Source organism: Seriola aureovittata, chromosome 11, assembly GCF_021018895.1.
Source record: "Seriola aureovittata isolate HTS-2021-v1 ecotype China chromosome 11, ASM2101889v1, whole genome shotgun sequence".
NCBI lineage: Eukaryota > Metazoa > Chordata > Actinopteri > Carangiformes > Carangidae > Seriola > Seriola aureovittata.
The window spans coordinates 620,473-639,680 of NC_079374.1; the positions used below are offsets into that span (position 1 = coordinate 620,473).

Below are 19,208 nucleotides of genomic sequence, written 5' to 3' on the forward strand. Positions count from 1 at the left end.
CACATCATTTCTAGTTAAGACAAGAAAGTTTCTTCTTTATATTGACAAACTTATTTCATTAAACTACAAGATCATATCTCAACGAGAAACTTTTTTTTGTCCGAGGAGAATGTTTGTGATATAAGAAGCTAAAGTTATGTTACAACAAGAAACGTTTCTTTTCAAAAGGTATATTTTGATATGAAGTAAATGGTGACATGACAAATATCTTGTTTTAACATAAAAATAACCAGAAAATAATCACGGTGGCAGGAATATTGAATATATGATCAAAGATACATTTGTTGGGTTAAATTTTGTTTGTTATAATCACATTAATTTGACATTAGTCCTTAATGAAAGAAAAAAAACATAACCTGATAAAACAATGTATTGAGAACATTTTCCATCTTAAAGATAAAGTGCAAATATTAAGACTGTACAAAACACAGGATGTTATTTACATCAACAATATTCACATTTGTAAGTTTCAGCTGTACGACCAGTCTGCTCGTATCATAAACTTCACACTGAAAAATGATTTACCCTGTTTTCTAAAGGAAATTCAGTTTTCATTCACTGATCATTTCTAAATGCTTACCATCAAATTACACTTCCTGCACAGATGTTTCAAAGTAAAAGCCCAGCAGCAGCTCAAAGAACAAAATTAATTCAAATGTAATTAATGAGTTAGTGTTAATTCGGAGCAGCAGAGTAACATGACTGTCACACTAATGATATTAATTCTGTAGATTCAACATGGAGGGTCCTCCATCTCTTTCATCTTCATCTCCTCTTCTTCTTCTTCCTTCAACTCCACCTGAAGCTCGTTGGCTGAGAGAGAAACAGAGTTTGTTACTTCATCTGACTGAAAACTAAAATAACTGTTTGTTAACCTCTCTCAAAACCATCTCTCAAACAGATATCGTCACAGTAACAAGACCAAAAGGTCTTTTTTTAGTCTTTCAAAAAAAATCTGAAACACAAGCGCAAAAGTTGAAGGAATGCAAGTTGCTAATGTTAGCATGTCTGGGTAAGCCAAGGTCAAGACTTCAAACATAACCACATAATACTGTGTTGACTACATCAGAGTTTATACTAATGTTACTGACAGACTTTGCCAATGATTAACTCTAGTTCCACTGCAATACAACTACTGTCCTGTGTATTTATCCTGTGTCTTGAGTCATTAGCCTGTTAGCTTTAGCCTCAGTCTGTTAGCATCATTTGTCCGTGAATACTACTTTACAGTGTTCTCCCTTTAAAGTGAGTCACATGGAAACATTATCAATCATCTGCTGAAGGCAGTTTTCAACCAGCTCATGGATCTAACGTTAGCTTAATTAGCTAACTAGCTAAAGGTGATAAAATCTCCTTGTGAAAGATAATTTTAGTATAATCAACGGTCGAGGGCAGGAAATGAAAATCTGCTGTTTTTTACTTATGTCTTAAACCAGGGACCAAGTTGAATCTGCAACTGTTAACACTGTAGACTGTATAAAGACTGATAATAGAACATTCTAGAATGTAAGACTGTCAATATATGACAGGCCTAGCAACAGTAACTAAGGAGGCAGGCTTATAGAACAGCCAGTTAAATGTATTTGTGATTACCCTGCTCTCTGTTGTCAGTGGCATCGATGATCTGCAGCTCCACGTTCTCTCCATTCTGGAGAACCACCTGCTGGGTTCCTCCACCAGCCTGCTGCCCCACATCTAGCTTTTCCTCTGGGCCCGATGCCCCTGCTGACCCCCCTGCAGGGGTCTGGAGGAAGAAGGAGGGACTGATGACCAGGGGCAGGGAGGGCAAGGGAGGAGGAGGAGGGAGCGGCTGAAGGATTCCCTGTCAGATAAACACATTTTGTACTTTAGTCAACTTCAGCTCCAGACTGATTCTGAACTGACTGATTCTGAGATGATTCTGAACTGACTGATTAACTGACTGATTATGAACTGACTGATTCTGGACTGACTGTGAACCGACTGGTTGTTGATGATGTCTCACCTGCAGCTGAGCAAAGATCTTTGGCTGCAGAGAGGTGAGAGAGCTGAAGAGCTGAACGGCTTCAGGAGACAAACAGTCACTGCCGTCCACGTCTACAGAGAGAGAAGACATTAGAACCAGTCCTCCACAGGTTGCTGCGTTCATGACACACTGTATAATCTACTGCACGTCTGTCCATCATGTGGCTCTCCACATAATAAACAAGCTACATCTGTTCTTCTGATCCAGGAGTCCCTGAGAACAATCTGAGAGGTTCTACAGGTCCATGTGGAGCTCCTGCTTCAAGGGTTTGGTTTGAAGGTTCAGAGGTTTTGAGACCAGACTAGAATGAGCTTTAGGAAGGGTAAGGGTTGGAGTTGTGGTCTAGGTTAGACATGGTCATGGTTTATAGGGACCATAAGGGACCCATAAAATCACTCCCATCAATTACCATAAATTTACTGTTGATGTTCTGACAGAAAATATTAACGTTAAAAACATTTAATACGCCTCTGCTGTTGCCTCTCTACACTGTTGTCACTTGAAGAGCCCCTGACCTGTTCTGGTGGATTTGGTCATTGACTCTTTCAGATTATCTTTTAAAACACAGAGTGAGCTTCACTTCATAATTAATTTAGTTGGACACATGTTATATAGTTGCAGAATAAATTTGATGAAATTTTATATGTGTGTGTGTGTGTGTGTGTGTGTGTGTGTGTGTGTGTGTGTGTGTGTGTGTTACCTTCAGCAGCAGGAGTCAGTGTCAGTGTGACCGTCTCCTCCAGGGGGTCAGTACTGCCTTCTGTCCACTAGGGGGAGACAGTGTGACTTGTTATTACTCTGACTGTACAGATCACTGTGTGTCTGACTCTGTGTGTCTCGTGTGTTTGTCTCTGTGAACAGATGATATTCTATATTTATGTTCTGGTGTGTCTGAAGAACCTCGGTGGCGCTGGCCGTCAGCCCCAGGGCCTTCTGGGACTCGTGGATGTGGTTCTTGATGTCGTTGATGGTGGGGAAGAACCTCAGGTTGTGTCTCTCTGGAAGTCCTTCAGATTTAAACAGCTCCTTCTCCACAAAACGCCTGAAGACACGAGTAACACACATCACACATCAACAACCTCAGCACCCGAATGTCACACAGGTGTCTGAGTCACAGGTGTGATTCTCACCTGAGCTGTTTGCGGACGGTGTAGACCTGGTGATGACCTGCAGCCACCAGCTGTCTGATCCTCTCTGCCACCCGCGGGTGGAGACGAGACGGCATCAGCCCAGTCTGACAAAGAGGGAGAGACGGCACTGTTCGTACCACACTGGCATCATGATCAATTCAAATTATCAATCAATAATCAAACTACTGTTCAGATCATCAGGTCATGTCCTGATCTCCTTCCTGCTCTGCAGAGGATGAATCTTTGGATTTTAACGACTATGATCTTTGCACTGGATAAACTTTACATATTTAACTCAACGACTCCTGGGTTCTCCTCAAGGACCTCTACAATAAGGATTCCTGTAACTTCCTTTACGACCAGTAAAATTTCCTCACTTCCTCGTCTCGTCAACCCCCTTGATTTCCTTCAAGGACCTTTAAAACCTGGAGCTTCTTCAGAGGTCTGCAAAAACTCATCGAGGCTACCTGGAAATTCTTAAAGAAAGGTCCACGAAAACTTACTTAAGGAAACGCTGATTTCTCTTGAAGAACCCCTTTATAGGTCCTGGAACCTTTACAAGCCCCTCATACATTTTCTCAAGGACAGAACTCTGACAACACTTTAAACCTCCTCAAGGAAGCCTTGATTTTCCTCAAGCACTACTTAAACAATCTCAATGAACCTCAGAAGCTCCACAAGGACCTCTAGAATTTCATCAAGGATTCATGGAACCTGCTTGGTGTCTCCTGAATCTTCCTTAAGGACTCCCCAAACTTCCTCAAGGACCCAAGGAGCTTAACACAACTCAATACAACTTCCTCACTGACATTATACTCTCCAGAATTCTTCTCAGGAAACCCTGAAATCTCATCAAAACCAGTTAGAACTTGTTCAAGGACCTTCAACCTTCTCAAAGACCCCTAGAGCTTCCTCAAGGATCTTATAACCTCCTCAAAGGCTCCGTGAAGAACCCTGATTTTTCTCACAGACTTCATAACCTCCTTAATGACTCCTTGAAACTCCTCAAGGACCCCCATAACTTCCTCTCTTCAACCTCCCCATGGATCTGTATAGCTTCTTCAAGAACTCATGTACCCCACTCAAGGAACCGTAGACCACCATCAAGGACTCTGAGAACCTCCTCAAGTACTTCTTCAACAACTCTTCAACTTCCCAAGGACCTCCTGACCTCCCTGAAGGACTCCTTGAACTTCCTCCAGGACTTCCTCAAACTAGTTAAATCCTTCTTCTGTAGTTTGTTGATGTTGTGGTTGTAATGAGTTCTGTTGCCTGGGAGACGCTGCTCCCATACCTGCTGTCCCTTCTCCTCCATTGTCTCCTCCTCCTCTTCCTCAGGCTGGTAGGTGGGAGGCGGGAGGTCAGGGGGAGGAGGTGGAATGGGGGGCAAGTCCATAGAATGATACAGGTGAGCTCTCTCAGTGGGGAGCTGCAGGTAAAACCTACAGACACAGAAACAGGTTCACGTGATGTGACATTAGTTCAGGCATGGACAGATTATGAAACATTGCCCCCGCCCCTTTCTAGACCCCCAGTTGTTGTAGCCTGTATGTGTCTCTTTGTGGTTGTGTCTCTTTGTAGTTGTTTTGTGTCTCTGTGGTGGTTTTCTGTCTCTTGGCCTGGTATGCTCATTCAATAATCCATCCATACATTGAGTTGAGTTCATAAATAACTAAAGCAGCAGGTTGTGCTCTACATGTTCTACCTGATGACCCCTCCAGTCTCCAGGTTCTGGTTCTTCAGACACTGGAAGGCCTTTTCCTGTTCCTGTCTCACTGTCTTCCTGTCGGCTGTCAGCTCTGTAGAAACTCTGAACTCTGGAAACTTTCGAACTTTCTTTATGTAGATCCTAAAACAGATGACAAGCTCATCACTGGAATTGTTCATGTTTCAGGCGTTCAGGTTAGATAAATATTTGGTGTTTACCTGGCCGGACAGGTAGCTTTGTACGTGACCTCATCAGTGAGCTCAGAATTCTTCTTCGGCTGCTGTCCCTTCCTGCGAGGTCCGAACTGACACTCCATCACCACTGCCCTGCTGCCTGGAAATACACCAGACTCCACCTGTAACTACCATGTGACAGGAGGTTTCTCAGTTTGTCTAGACAGGCTGCGTAGCCTCACCTGTATCTCTGAGGAGATACATGAATGAGAGGGGACAGTTAATAAGAGGACACAGAGATGGAGACGACCACATACAGCAGGTCCTTGGCTGGACTCAGACCTTATACCCTGGGTCCACCAGAACATTGATCTTTGTTCGATCAAAGTCTGTTCAAATTTACTGTCCACATTTATGTCATTTCAGACAGACAGAAAGGACAAAGACTGATTTAAAAAATGACGAATAATAAATCATTAGAAAATAACTAAAACCGATCCTCATCTTTTTGGACCGACGGGCTTCGTTACCTGCGTTGACGAATGGGATGCCATCGTAGGGGACGTACTGCGACTTCCACATGAGTCTGGTTGCTGGTTTGTCCAAAGATGGAGACTGACGAGTCCCAAAAACACAACTGGTCTCTTGTTTATGGAGCAACAAGATGGCCTCCACCTCTGCCCCCGAACAGCAGAACCCTCTGTAGGAATCTCCCAACTTCTACTGCCACAGCAGGAGGTGCAAGTTAATGTCGGTTAGAGTCATAACACACAGATGTTTGCACACGTGTTTGTACTGACCTCCATGCTGCGTAGTCTCAGAGCCCAGCTGGGGGCGTCGGAGGACAGCGTCTTCGTCGGAGCAGAAACATCCAGACGGCTGATAACAACACACACTGTTAACCCTCACATCAAGTCTTTACTCAACTCTGTGGGGCTCCATTTAAAGGAATACTACATCTAAAACACATGCTGTGAATATCTAACACTGAACACCTGCGGTATGGTGGCTGAGAGGGTTCAATTCACAGCAGGGTTACAGTTCATCAGGAGTGATATGAGGTTCAGTGTCAGAGCACATTGAAAAACTAAACTGCATCACAGAGATTAAATTATAGGATTATTTGACTGATGATTACACTTAAATATAAACAGGAATTATCCAACAGAAATAAATTAATTAATGTAAAATACGCACAAAAGCGAGCAGAGAGATGGGATCTTTTTTAAAAGAAGATCTAACAGTGAGATAACAATGGTCTCATCATTTACAGTTTGTTGACCCCTGTCAGCCACCGTACTGTGGTCTCTGTGACCTGTGATGACACTGTTGGTTGTGAAATCTGGATGTGAAACAACCTGGTGGCAGCCGTCTGTTCACTGGGAGCTCCACTGCTGCTGGTGCTGTCATCTGTTACCGTGGTTACCGGGACGTCAACAACAGGATCTACAGGCATAAACATAAACAAATAAATTCACAGCAAGCAACGTTAACAGATCAGATCACCGATCAGAAACCGACCTGCTGGACTGCTGGAGGAGAACACAGCCAGCTGGGACCCTGACAGCTGATTGGACGGAATGACAAAATACTCTCTTCCCTCTGATTGGTCCGTCACAATCACCTGACACACAGACAAAAACCCAGAATGAAGTAAAATGTTGATAAACAGATTTAAAGCACAAGTACGTGTCTCACGTTCAGTCTCACCAGACATTCACAGGACAGCGTCTGACCTCGCGGCTCCATGATGATCAGCTGATTCTGAAACGGTGCTAGGGGAGGAGCCTGCAGCTGTGATGTCATCCAGGTGTCAGCAGATGGATCTGAGGGGGTGGAGCCTGCAGGAGGCAGAGGAGGTTTTGTTTCTGTGGTCACACTAGCTGTGGGTGGTGGGAGGGTCCAGTCAGCTGATCCAGGACCTGCAGACTGAGAGGAAGTAATGGTCAGGTTTTGTGTCTCAGGATCAGCCAACAGAATCTCTACCTGATGAATTCTGCAGATACATTTTACACATACAAAAAAAACACCAACAAATGTCTGTGGAGCAGAACCAGGCAGATACACACTGATCATTAAATATCCAGACCCCATGTGAGCTGATGCTGAGACTACCTGCCTTTCAAACACACTCTGACCTGTCTCAACGACACTGCATCCAGACACCAATCAGACAGAGAAGTGTAAAGAACATTGTGAGAAACTCTGGACAGAAGAAACTAAAGCCAAAGTAGATCAGGACGTGATGTTCCTAAACAGAGAGGATGAACAGTCAGAGACAAACACATCATCACCAACTGAAATCAAATTAACTCCAGATATAAATTTCTTTAAAACAAAGGTTCAGTGCTGCTAAAAGCTGGATTCATTTCTAGGTAATTGTATCTATTGTTGTTGTCTTTGTTTGTCTATTTATAGGTTGATGTTGTTGTTGTTGTTGTCTCTTTTCTCACTAAACAGCTGTATATTTTTAGCTTATTGTAGGATATTGTCACTTGTGTTGTCTGTTTTGTGTCGTTTTCGCTATTGACTGTTATAATTACATTAGACATGTAAAAGCCCAACTAGAGACATTCGAGAATTAGCAACAGCTACAAACTCTCTGTGCAACAATTAGTTTCATGCCCTGTTTTGAAGCTATGTTAAATTGCATTGCATCAAAATAAATAAGCAAAACTAAATAAAAAATCTAAATCAGAGGCAGATCAAGACCAAGTCCAGGATCAGGGACCACAAAATGGCCAAGTGCAATATCCAAATCAGGAGCTGCATTTATTTGATGAAGGTAAATGTGTCACATTGTTGTGCATTGTTAGCAAATCTCAGTACAAATCTGCCTCACCTGTTCAGGCTCAGGACAGGTGTTTCTGTCAGCGACCGTCTCTGTGGTGACGACCCCAGAGTCAGAGGGATCTGGCCCTGCCTCCTCCATCTTTTCCTCACATCACCAACACCTTCATTCAAGATGATAAAACATGTTTTATTTCCATGTTCCTCTTTAATTTCTCACAGTGATTGAACTGATGTCTGTTTAGACTAAAGTTCTCGATCCTTTACACAAGTAAAAGTATCAACACATCAATGTAAAATACTCAGTGACAAATACAAGTCCTACATTTACAGTGCTATTGAAGTAAAGGTACAGAAGGTTTATCAGCTGAAGTTACTTGAGTATTACAAGGACATTTCTGGAGAAAAAATAAAATTAATTAAATTAATCCTGAGTCATGGATGATTCAGCATTTTACTGTTGTGGCTGCTTTAAGTACGTCATATACAGTTACATACACTTTATATAGAGCTGTGTGTGGTGTTTTGCATTTACTCATTTGACAGATGCCTTTATCTAAACCGACTTATAAATGACGTAAAAGCTAATTGATCTGAACAGGAGTAACTAGTTATCAGTGTTGATGCAGCGCGGCTCTTCACTTCATTTAAAAACTGTTTAAACCAGAGACACTGAGCTGAAGTCAAAATGTGGCGTTTTGTTATTCTGCTATGTTGGACTGAGTGTTAGCATGAAGCTAACAGTGAGCTAACGTGTTCCCTCAGTTTAAAGCCGTGACAGTTAGCTCTGAGATAACCACCCGGTAGCTCTGTGCTAGCCGTCCATCAACTGTGTGCTAGCTGTACGTTAGCAGTACGTTACCGCTGCGTTAGCCGCAGTTAGCTCAGAGCTAGCCACCGTTAGCTCCTCTCCGCTGTCCGACATATTTATCTCAGCGGGGAAATGAAAACGAGTCTACTCAACCTCGTCTTCAGTCGTCGCCTCCCTCCGCGGCACAACAAACACGATTCGCTGTTTTCTCAACGTCTACTGTCTTGACCCTCAGTGGACACCGTCGTTTGGTATCAGTTGTAGTACCTGCTTTTAATCGTTGAATGGTACTGTTGTCGCTTTAAAAACCATAATATGGACACCGTCTCCTGCCGGTGCGTGCTGCACACCAAAGTCCATTTACAAATCTAGCAGTTTTAATTTTGTCCTGCCTCCGTCATCGAGTCCACACATCATAGATGATAATGGACACATGTGACACATAGCTCCATTAAAAAAGTAGTTTAATATTTCCAGCTTATCTCTAAAAACACAGTCATAGAAGATAAAGCTCTCGGACATGTTGCACCCACTGAAAGTCGGCATGTCTCAAACAATATCTAATATTCAGTGAAATTTAAAAGAACATCACACCAAACTCCATTTAAAAAATCCGACAGTTAAATATTTTCATACTTCCCGCTAACTGTATACACATTTCAAAGATCAAAGTAGTAATAATAGTTTGTGATGATTTATAGTCCATTTCCTAAGAAATTTTACATTTATAACTATTTGCAAAACAGTCGGTTTTGTATATTTTTCTGCTTTCCTCAACATGTACACACTTGATTAAAAAACCTGTGACAAATCAAAAGAATTAACTCTTCAGTTCTCTTGTAATACCTCATATTCAGATGAGTCTTATGTTAATCTTGCACGGTGGTGCAGTGGTTAGCGCTGTCGCCTCACAGCAAGAAGGTTCCGGGTTTGAGTCCCGGCTCGGCCGTGGGATCTTTCTGTGTGGAGTTTGCATGTTCTCCCCGTGCCAGTGTGGGTTCTCTCCGGGTTCTCTCCGGCTTCCCCACAGTCCAAAGACATGCAAAATGGGGACTAGGCTAATTGGATACTCTAACCACAGGTGTGGCTGTGAGTGTGAATGGTTGTCTGTGTCTATGTGTTTGCCTGTCCAGGGAGTACCCCGCCTCTCGCCCGAAAAGATGCTGGGATAGGCTCCACCCCCTAGAGACCCTACTAGAGGATAAGCGGTAGAAAATGAATGAATAAATTATTTACCATTAACTGACAATGACTCACTCCGGTGACAGTGTAGAGTCTGTATTTACCTGCCTCAGTGTTGTTAACCTCCCGGCTCATCGTCTGTAGCTGCAGCTCAGCGGAGAGGCGGGAACTTCGGTCTGGAGGAGTCGCAGCATTTATTTACTGACAAACAGCTCACTGTACTCACATCTACACTGCTAACTAGCTAGCTAACTCTGCTCCGGTCGCACACACCTACGTACCGATCTATTCCTGAAAGCATCTGCTCTACTCCTGTAACAATATTCTCTGTAACTTACAGCAGATCTCACAGAGGATAAATCAGCTTCATTAGCTGTTTACTTGCTACTTGTTGCTGCTGCTGCCTCTTAACTCTTAATGCAGAAGTTTCGTTTCCACACACGTCTGCGCATGCGTATTGTGCTGCAATATCATAACTGATCCGTAACGGTAGAAGTGAACGACAGTTTGATAAACTCACTTGGGCTGCGGTCGAAAAGTCAAAATGATCTCCTCTCTAACCTCGTCTCCTCGACCTCAATGGAAAAGGTCATGAGGTCAAGGGAAGACGTGAAGGAGAGAAGGAGACTTCATGAAGAGTTAGGGAAAGACCAGACAACCGCAGTGCGGAGAAAATCTGCACTTTTTAAAAAATCTAACTTCATTTAAAACACTTAGGCGATAAATCCTCTTTTCCTAAACATAAAAACAAAGTAAACAGGATTGAAATTTTGAAATGAGAAAACATGAAAGAGAAATACAAATAGAGAAAGTTGAGCCATTAAAATAATAATTAAATAGAAATAATGAACTGGGCAAGAGATCAGAATATAGTCCGTCATATGCGCTTTTCACATTTCTACGTATTTGTTAAGTAGAGAAAATACATTTTTTAGGTCTTTCCACAATGGGAGGATTTAGATAAAACAACATGAATGTATAGACTATAGTATTTAGTTCTGATGATGATGTTCACTATAGATTCATCAGCTTGTTCTTTATGACGACACCTGACTGATTGAAAGGGAATAAATCTATAACTATGGATCTGGGCTTCAGTCCATCAGAACAGGAAAAACAACAGGAAACAGCTACTTTATGTGGCTCTGCTGTGCACTGTAAAAAAAAATATTTAAAAAATCCAAATTTTACAGTAATTTTCTGTTTTTTTAAATTGTGAACAGAATTCTGTAAAATGACAGAAGTTATCTGTGAATATGCAGCCAAACAAATGAATTACATTTATTTTCCATTTTTGTAAAGAAAGAATACTGTATTATTTATACAGTATTTTTTCTGCTTTCTTAAATTACATACAAATCTATGTAAAATGACAGTAATTATCTGTAATTAAAAATGTAGCTTGTTAATATAAAGGTTAATGTCCATATGAACAATTTAAAGATCTTCTCTTTTATTTTAGGTTGAATCTTATTAGTTTTACATTTATGTGACTTCTACATTCAAACTTTTTTTATTCTGGATGAAATTTAACAAACTTTTTTTCATTACATCAAACTTCAAACTTCAAACCAAAAAAGTTTGAAGTACTGGAATGTATCCCAGCATGCACTGGGAGGAAAGCAGGACAATGGTTTATCACACAACAGTCAAGCTGTCAGACTGTTGCTCCGTCCTCACTGAGCTATGAAGGATTATTTTACATCTCTACTATAATTTATACTTGTTACTAAATAAGATTTATCCACCTCTTTATGATGCAACTTGTCTTGTGACAGTGAAGTTCACCTGCACCTTCATTCACAACTGGATTCTAGTTTTAATTTGTCAGTTACAGTTGATTGTAAATTGTTGAAATTAATGCAGTTTTAATGTGAAATAAAGTTTTTTATGAAGCTTTGCTTTGCTGATGGTTTTTATGGAGCGTGTCTGGTAATTTAACAGCAGCAGCAGCACAGTATAGAAATCACAACACACTGAAGTTTTTCCTGAATCTGTAATTAATCAAAGACTTTCTATGTTGCTTTAATCAACAACAAACATGATAGAAATGTTTAAATGTGTCCGTCCTTCAACAGAGACAATACAGGATCTAGAGACAGATACTAGAGTTTGTGCTTTTCTAATTTGTCTTATGAACTTACCAATTTTAATAACAATGAAAACACTAATTCACCAAAGTGACCTGTTAGATTCATCATGAGGCAGATGGTAAATATGAACAAACATACTCAGTACAATTTAATCACAGGTTTATTTATTAAACACCTTTTCAATGACAACAATGAAGTTGTGAATAAAACTAATGAACATGAGCTGTACTACACTGACACCTGCTTCACCATCTGAACTGTCAGTGTTCAGTTCACACTAAAGAGTGTGTGAGGTCACACATCCGTCTCTGAGGTCACAGCATCACATCTATGAAGAGTCTGGTTCTGCTGCAGGTTGCAGTTCTGGTGGGTCGGTTCCATCTGTTTCCTACTGAACACCGTTTGATGTTAAACTGGTCGATACTTTCACCTGTGAAGGTGGTGACTGTGCTAGAGCTGAACACATTCTGCTCTTCACATGTTGTTACTGTCATTAATCAACAACAGTAGAAATGAAGCAAAAGGCAAGAAACTGAATCTGTGAACACTGAGGACAGAGAATAATAAACAACTAGAAAACTCCTGGAGAATGAATTGAATTGAATGTTGCTGCTGCTTGGTGCCTGAACTTCACTCCTTGTTTCAATCTGCACAAAAGACGTGACTTTCAGTTTCATTCATGTGGTGGAGACTCATCCTGACACTGACCTCAGTCACTGGAAACTAATGAGCTGCTCTGTACATGAGCTCCTCCTTCTGTTGGCACAGATCACTCAGTTTTCACAGTGAGGAAACCTTTCAAATGACAATAAAACACAAACACTTGAGTTAAGATGCGGTGGATCACAGTTGATCACAAATATCGATCAGCTGTCAGGATAGGTGCATGAATGTCTGCTTCAGTTGAGGACTGGTTTGAGTATTAAATGAACAATCTTCTATATGACAAATATTTGTCTACACATTTTGTAAAAGTCACGTTATCTTAAGTGAACTATCACGACGTCTCGATGGACAATGTATTAACTGACATTAACGCTGCTCATTACACTAACACAGATCAATTAAACTGGGTCACGTGGAGAAACACAAACCAAACGTCGTTAGATTAACGTCGATTAAATTCACCTTTTTATTGGGCTTTGACTGAACACCTCCACCTGGCTAACCCAGGTTGACACAGGTTATCAGCCCAGCGGGGCCAGGTACCGTTAGCATAGCAAGTTATCAGCTAACGCTAGCACTAGCTGGCTAGCTTGGTTAGCAAGGTGCATCTTCACCTGAACTGTGATATTAACAGGGATGCTAATCTTGGCTAGCAAAGAAACAGGCTTAAAACAAAATGTACTTACCGGAAAAAATTGAACCGCTGACTCCTCTGATTGTTTTTTAGAAGAACTAGACACCGAACAAGATATTTACCGGTGAACAACATGTTGGAGCTAACTTTGATGAACTGAAAACACAATAAGTCAAATGTCCGACACATCGCTCTGACGTCATATCCGGATTAACAGGCAGGTCCCTCTGTGTGTCAATGACGCGGTAGCCACGCCCTAAAGCCACTCTGCTTTACGTCTATTTTCTTTTAAATAGGATCATAATTTAAAAAATGATCATCATATTGTATTGAAGAAAACTTCAAACTAGAGATTCAGACCATAAACACATAACGAATCAGATTAGAAAGTAGGTGTTGAGTGGGAGAGCTGCTGCTGGGTGTCTCACTCCTCACTGCTGCTAGTCTTCTGTTTCCTGGATCATTTTATATCTGACAAATTCTTATTTTGAGCGGATTTGAGTTGTAGGGTTTTAATGGAGAACTGTAATATTAGGAAAGACGGAATCTGTTTGGTCACCTGAGAGAAGTTAAGTGAATTTATATCCTGCAAAAATATCAGGTAAGAAAACATTTACTCTATTGTTTTGGCGACGTTGTTTGTGTTCGTGTCGTTTATTCTGGATTAAATAATGCTATAGACGGATATACAAATGTCATTAAGTATGTGTGTTTATAATGCGTCATTAACGTGTGTTAAAGTGAAAAGCTAACCGCAATTAGCTCGCTAGCCATAACAGCATTTTTTCAATGTAGAAGAAGATAATTTTACTGTGTGTTGCTAGTATGTGTTAATGTTGTCAGCTGGTTCCCGCGCAGCTATCTGGACTGTTGTCTCCAGTAGGGGTTGGCGGATCGATTTAAATATCGATAGTATCGATACTAACGTTGGTATTGGGTATTGATCGATACTTGTGTGATGAGATCGATTCTTAAGTTTCAGTTTATCTTCTGTAGAACTCCAGGCATTTACACAGTGACCGACTGGCTGTAGTAGGGTCGTGGGGGGGCTGGTTTCAGGCGGGAGGCGGGGGTAGGCTGGCGGGTACTCCCTGGACAGGTCGCCAGTCCGTCACCGGGCAAACACATAGAGACAGACAACCATTCACACTCACAGCCACACCTATGGTCAATTTACAGTATCCCATTAACCTAGTCCCCTTTGGACTGTGGGGAAGCCGGAGAACCCGGAGAGAACCCACACTGGCACGGGGAGAACATGCAAACTCCACACAGAAAGATCCCACGGCCGAGCCGGGACTCAAACCCGGAACCTTCTTGCTGTGAGGCGACAGCGCTAACCACTGCACCACCGTGCAGCCCATTAAAGTCACAACTTTACAAAATAATTTAATAATCATGAAAATTCAAGTTTTCATTCAAATCAATTTCATTCAAAAGTACATGGTAATAGTAAAAAGTATCGGTATTGGTATTGGTATTGGCAATACTGGCCCTGTATTTGCTTGGTATTGGATCGATACCAAATTTTGCAGTATCGCACAGCCCTGGTCTCCAGCCTCCCGCTCATGGTTCCCATCGCCGGGCATCAGCCAGTTCCTCATTGTTCCCCATGTTCCAGAGACTCAGGGATTTGTGAGTAATAACTAACATGCTGTTTTGTTTGTAGCTGCGGTTAGTGAGCGGAGCTGTGTGTCCACAGCATGACAGTGTAACAGAGTTGGAAAATCAACTTTAATAAGTTCTTTGTTCTAAGTGTATTTGAGGATTTTATTTATTATTTATTTATTTTGTTGTGAATTTAATCTCAATGGGTTATTCTATTTTATTATTTTTATTTATATTTTTATATACAATATAATATTTATATATTATATTTATTTTTGCATTTGACTCTCATCTCTTTCTGTACCACCCGGGCTTCCGTACGACGGCACGTCAACCTTTAGAAGTTCAAGTTAATTCATATATTGCAGTTAATTCACTAAAGATGTGTTTAAAATGTTTACACAATTATTTACATATCTATGTTTGCACATTTAAATCATAATATTACATCTGGTGAACAGTAATGATAAATTGTTGAATCTGCTTATGTGATTCTTTAACAGTTACCTCAGTCGCTGTAGCTTCTGATTGGTTAGTTAAGTCACCTGACTGTTGGTGCGTTGTGGTGACGAGAGTCAGAGGTGTGATCAGTAAAGTACAGCAGGAGAAAGTTATCCATCTCCATTCTGCTGTTTCTTTATATAAAGAGTGATTCTAACCACCATTCCTCGAACCCTCACGTTACAGTTGCATTGCTGAGGTGTCAGTATGCTATTGTGATTTATATTGTTTTCTTAAAAGAAATATGATCTATTTACATTGTTGTTGGTGTATATTATTTATATGTAAATCCCGCTAAGATACAGTAGCTGTTTTATGTTGTTTTTAGTTGTTAATATGTATTTTACTGATGTTTTGTTTTTCGCGCCGTTTGTATGGTGGCCGGCTGCCTAGCTAGCGCTGTGGAGCCTTAATAATATTACGGTATATTTCAGTTGCTGTTATTCTGCCTGTTTAGGAGCAAGAGATACGGAGAGATAGTCCAGAAGACTGCCTAATATGTTGTTATGTCTTCTGCAGGTATGTTTCCTTTTCGAAATGTAATTATTTCCACAGTCTGTTTAGTTTTACCTCACATACACACTGTTATTTTGTTCAGTAGGTGTCACTGTTTACATGTTGTGTTTTAATGATTTGAGATTAATTAATCTGTTAAATACTAAGTGTTATTCTTCCTGTTTAGGAACAAATATGTGTTTTCCTGTTTATTTTAATAGCTTTTATTTAGTAAACTGTATCTAAATGTTGTTAATGTATATTGTAACACAATGGTAAAATATAACATAACCCCACACAATGTTATGCTGCATTGCTGAGGGAGCAAGAGATACGGAGAGATAGTCCAGAAGACTGCCTAATATGTTTTTATGTCTTCTGCAGCGAATAAAGGCTGGAAAAGAGTATCTGTCCTGATTCATCATTATCCTTACACAAGACACACACCCGTTACAACAGCAGACATCACTGAAGCTGTGATAAACATCAGATATTCTGAAGATACAAAAACACAACACTCTTATGAACAAGTTCATTTGTTGGTCCGAGACACTGAGCAAGGGAGAGAGAGAAGCCAGAGCTAACTGCTAAGCTAAAGTAACAATCAGTTCTAAACAGCATGTAAACAAAAGCTGAATCAGTGAAACTCGCTATAAGCAGCAGAGAGCTGTGGGTGCTGGAGCAGAACTGCTCAGTTTAAATGTACAGCAGGTAGTTAGTCACTGTAATGAAGAAAACAACAACATTAACTGTGTTCAGATAGAGCAGCAATAAACTCTACCGGTAACAGAAACTCCAGAGACTGGCGAGGAGACGCTGCAGTGACGTCAGCACGTAAACGGTCCCTCACTGCTGGTGATGAAAGGTGATGTACTCTGAGTAAACGTGTTACTGCGGCACATTTTTAAAAGGGGAAGAGGAGGGTAAAACATCTTATATGGGGATGATAATAATAATATATGATAAAAGTATTAAACAACATCTTTAGGCTGCCAAGGAGCCAGTATCAGTTCCCAGGTGAAAACAGCACCAAAAGCAATCAGTTCATTCCAGTCAGGCTCTTTGCAGCCTGTGCACACAGCTGATAATTATTAATGTACACTCAGCTGACAATTTATTAGGAACATCTAGCTAAAACTGATACAGTCTAAAACAACAGTCCTTTATGAAGATTATACTGTTTATACAGAGGTGTTTGTTATTTAGCCTATCTTTGTTGATATGAGTAAGATATGAGATATGAGTAAATGAGTTATAAGATAATAGAAAACAATAGAAACTTGAAAGCCATAGAGAGTGTCTTTATGTAACAGTAGTTTTGTGTTGGCATCAGTTCTGAATATTTCTGTCTCTGATTACTAATAATAATAATGAATAATGAATGAATCCAAGTTTATGTTAAGTTCTCTGTGCTTCTATACAGTACATAATATATACATTTCATCATACTATTTGCCTTTTTTAATCCTAATAAGTAACATACTGCTCTGATCATAGGTGCTATCTTCATCTCTAACTTGGTGTTCCGTAGTTATGAAATAAGTACAATAAAGTAATTTGATAAACATGACCTACTCTGTCTCTTTCCAGTCTGCTGAGATCAACAACTGCCGGGCGAGATGCAGTGATGCATTGTGGGGTTTTTAGTATCAACAACTTCAGGCCTTCCTTCAGCCTTGCAGGTAGCACTCTTCCAAACGTGAGTCATGAAGTTACACCATTGGTCTGTTGACTTTTTTTACTGGTCTTCAGTAAATGGCAGAATATTTCTCCATTATTTTCAGGGCACATTGTCAGTGTCTCCTACACAGGTGTCTGCACAGCGAGTCTGAAGATGAGCTTCAGGTGTTTGATGTTTAGTCCGGTGGAACATTAGAAAGCAGCCACAGAAGGTCAGAGCATTCTTTGTCGGTACAGATCATTTAAATAACATTTGTTTAAGCTTTATTAAAGTAATGTTAAACAAAAAATAATTAAATCATACTTTTTAAGGACTTTACAGCGAATCTTAGTGTCTCCTGTTATTTCTTCCCCCCAGATGCTCCAAGGATCCAGCTGATTACTGGCAGTTTGAAGGTGGATTTTTCTTCATCTGCTCCGTCACTTCTGGTAAAGATTCATAACCTTTGTGGGATGTTGTGATTTGACTTATTAATACACTGTATAGTTGGATTCTGACATAAAAGATAGTATAATCTTTGTCCACATATGTTGTCAGATCTATATGGAGAATATATATATATTTTTATTATTAGGAAAAAGTTTCTCTGCAGAAACTTTAGTGGCGTCACTTTATTAATGGTGTTTGATTGTAATAAATTAGGAGAAATCTGTAAAATAACATTTTTTCTCTGTAGAAATATTAATGAAACTTTCTGTAAATTTATTGTTTTTACACTTTATCTGAATTAGGACATTTTACTTTAATTTTATGGTTTTTGTTTGGCAGCTGCTGCTGACAGTCATTTGACTGTTTTTTTTCACGATTTTTTATTTTTTTTTATTTATTTTTTTTTTTTACAGTGTGGTCAAATTACAACGGTGCAACACTTTACATGTTGTTGCAGCAAGGAATTGTGGGACGGCCTTTGGTAAAGGAAGTTCCAATGTTTCCTCTGCTGAAGGAGACAAGAGAGGAAGCAGTGAAGCTCCTTTCCTCATCATTTAGAGAAGTGGAGCAGCTGTGATCATGGCTGCCGCTCAGACACTTCCGGGTCGTTTCACTCAGTTTGAACCTTCCTGAGCAAAAAAGACCCGACGGCCATTTTCCTGTGGTCATGCTCAAGGTGGAAAAAAAACGGGTTGAAAGCCATAAACAGCTTCTGCCAAATCATACATTGAGATGGTTTTTGGCTCTATATCTAATATATCTTCTTATGGATCAACACTTCAAATAAAACACAGGGGAAAAGGAAAATATGGAGCTTTAATGCCTGATTTGCAATATATCAATTAATTTTAAATTGTTAAATCTATAAAATGTCATCAAATAGTGAAAAATCATCATTAAGGTCCAGAGGGCTTCAAATGTCTTTTTTTTGTCCAACCAACTGTTGAAAACTCATATACTGTTTATGAGAATATAATACATTAAAATAAAAAGAGGAAAGTCACCGACCTGTTGTCACTAGAGCTCCAGAGAGAGCTGAGAGAGGAGCCACAATATTTTCTTATGATCCACTTTACTGTTGATGGGAACACAGCTGTGCTGATGTTCAGTACATCACTCCCTCTCCTGTGCTATTTAATACATATATATATATATATATATATGGATCTGTAGACACACATTCACATGACTGTGTGTGAATAATACTACTACTTTCTAAGTTTCAGTAAATTAGTAAGTAAATAAGTAAACATGAGAGGACGACAGCAGAAACTCTTGTCGTCATGAATGAGACGATGACAC

General features: G+C 40.2%; 1 protein-coding gene and 1 long non-coding RNA gene across 4 annotated transcripts; both read right to left on the reverse strand.

The window, feature by feature from the left end:
- Positions 1–306: 306 nt before the first annotated feature.
- LOC130177300 (calcium-responsive transcription factor-like) lies at positions 307–9,745 on the reverse strand. Of its 3 annotated transcripts, none has more exons than XM_056388902.1 (16): positions 9,464–9,745; positions 7,859–7,970; positions 6,727–6,945; positions 6,538–6,640; positions 6,375–6,462; positions 5,817–5,895; positions 5,547–5,736; positions 5,062–5,176; positions 4,841–4,984; positions 4,430–4,577; positions 3,136–3,239; positions 2,906–3,047; positions 2,706–2,772; positions 1,985–2,076; positions 1,594–1,822; positions 307–813 (listed from the first exon to the last, which is right to left on the reverse strand). In XM_056388902.1, the coding sequence occupies exons 2-16, from the start codon at positions 7,946–7,948 to the stop codon at positions 734–736; spliced, it is 1,890 nt and encodes a 629-aa protein (XP_056244877.1). In that variant the 5' UTR covers positions 7,949–7,970; positions 9,464–9,745; the 3' UTR covers positions 307–733. The 3 variants fall into 3 exon arrangements, with proteins under 3 accessions (XP_056244877.1, XP_056244875.1, XP_056244876.1); XM_056388900.1 differs by lacking the exon at positions 9,464–9,745 and adding an exon at positions 8,771–8,955; XM_056388901.1 differs by lacking the exon at positions 9,464–9,745 and adding an exon at positions 8,669–8,767.
- A 2,289-nt stretch (positions 9,746–12,034) lies between these two features.
- On the reverse strand, positions 12,035–14,370 carry LOC130177302 (uncharacterized). Its single transcript, XR_008828996.1, has 2 exons — positions 13,245–14,370; positions 12,035–12,687 (listed from the first exon to the last, which is right to left on the reverse strand). It is a non-coding gene; the product is annotated as an uncharacterized LOC130177302 (long non-coding RNA).
- Positions 14,371–19,208: the final 4,838 nt, after the last annotated feature.

What these genes read in the sequence shown, in the direction of transcription:
- LOC130177300 (XM_056388902.1), bottom strand. Translation starts at nt 7,948, where the DNA reads ATGGAGGAGGCAGGGCCAGATCCCTCTGACTCTGGGGTCGTCACCACA. An exon ending in TGGAGGAGAAGGGACAGCAG is followed by an intron (nt 3,240 to 4,429) that starts GTATGGGAGCAG and finishes CCTCTTTGTCAG; the next exon opens with ACTGGGCTGATGCCGTCTCG. An exon ending in TGACGGCCAGCGCCACCGAG is followed by an intron (nt 2,773 to 2,905) that starts GTTCTTCAGACA and finishes GTCTCCCCCTAG; the next exon opens with TGGACAGAAGGCAGTACTGA.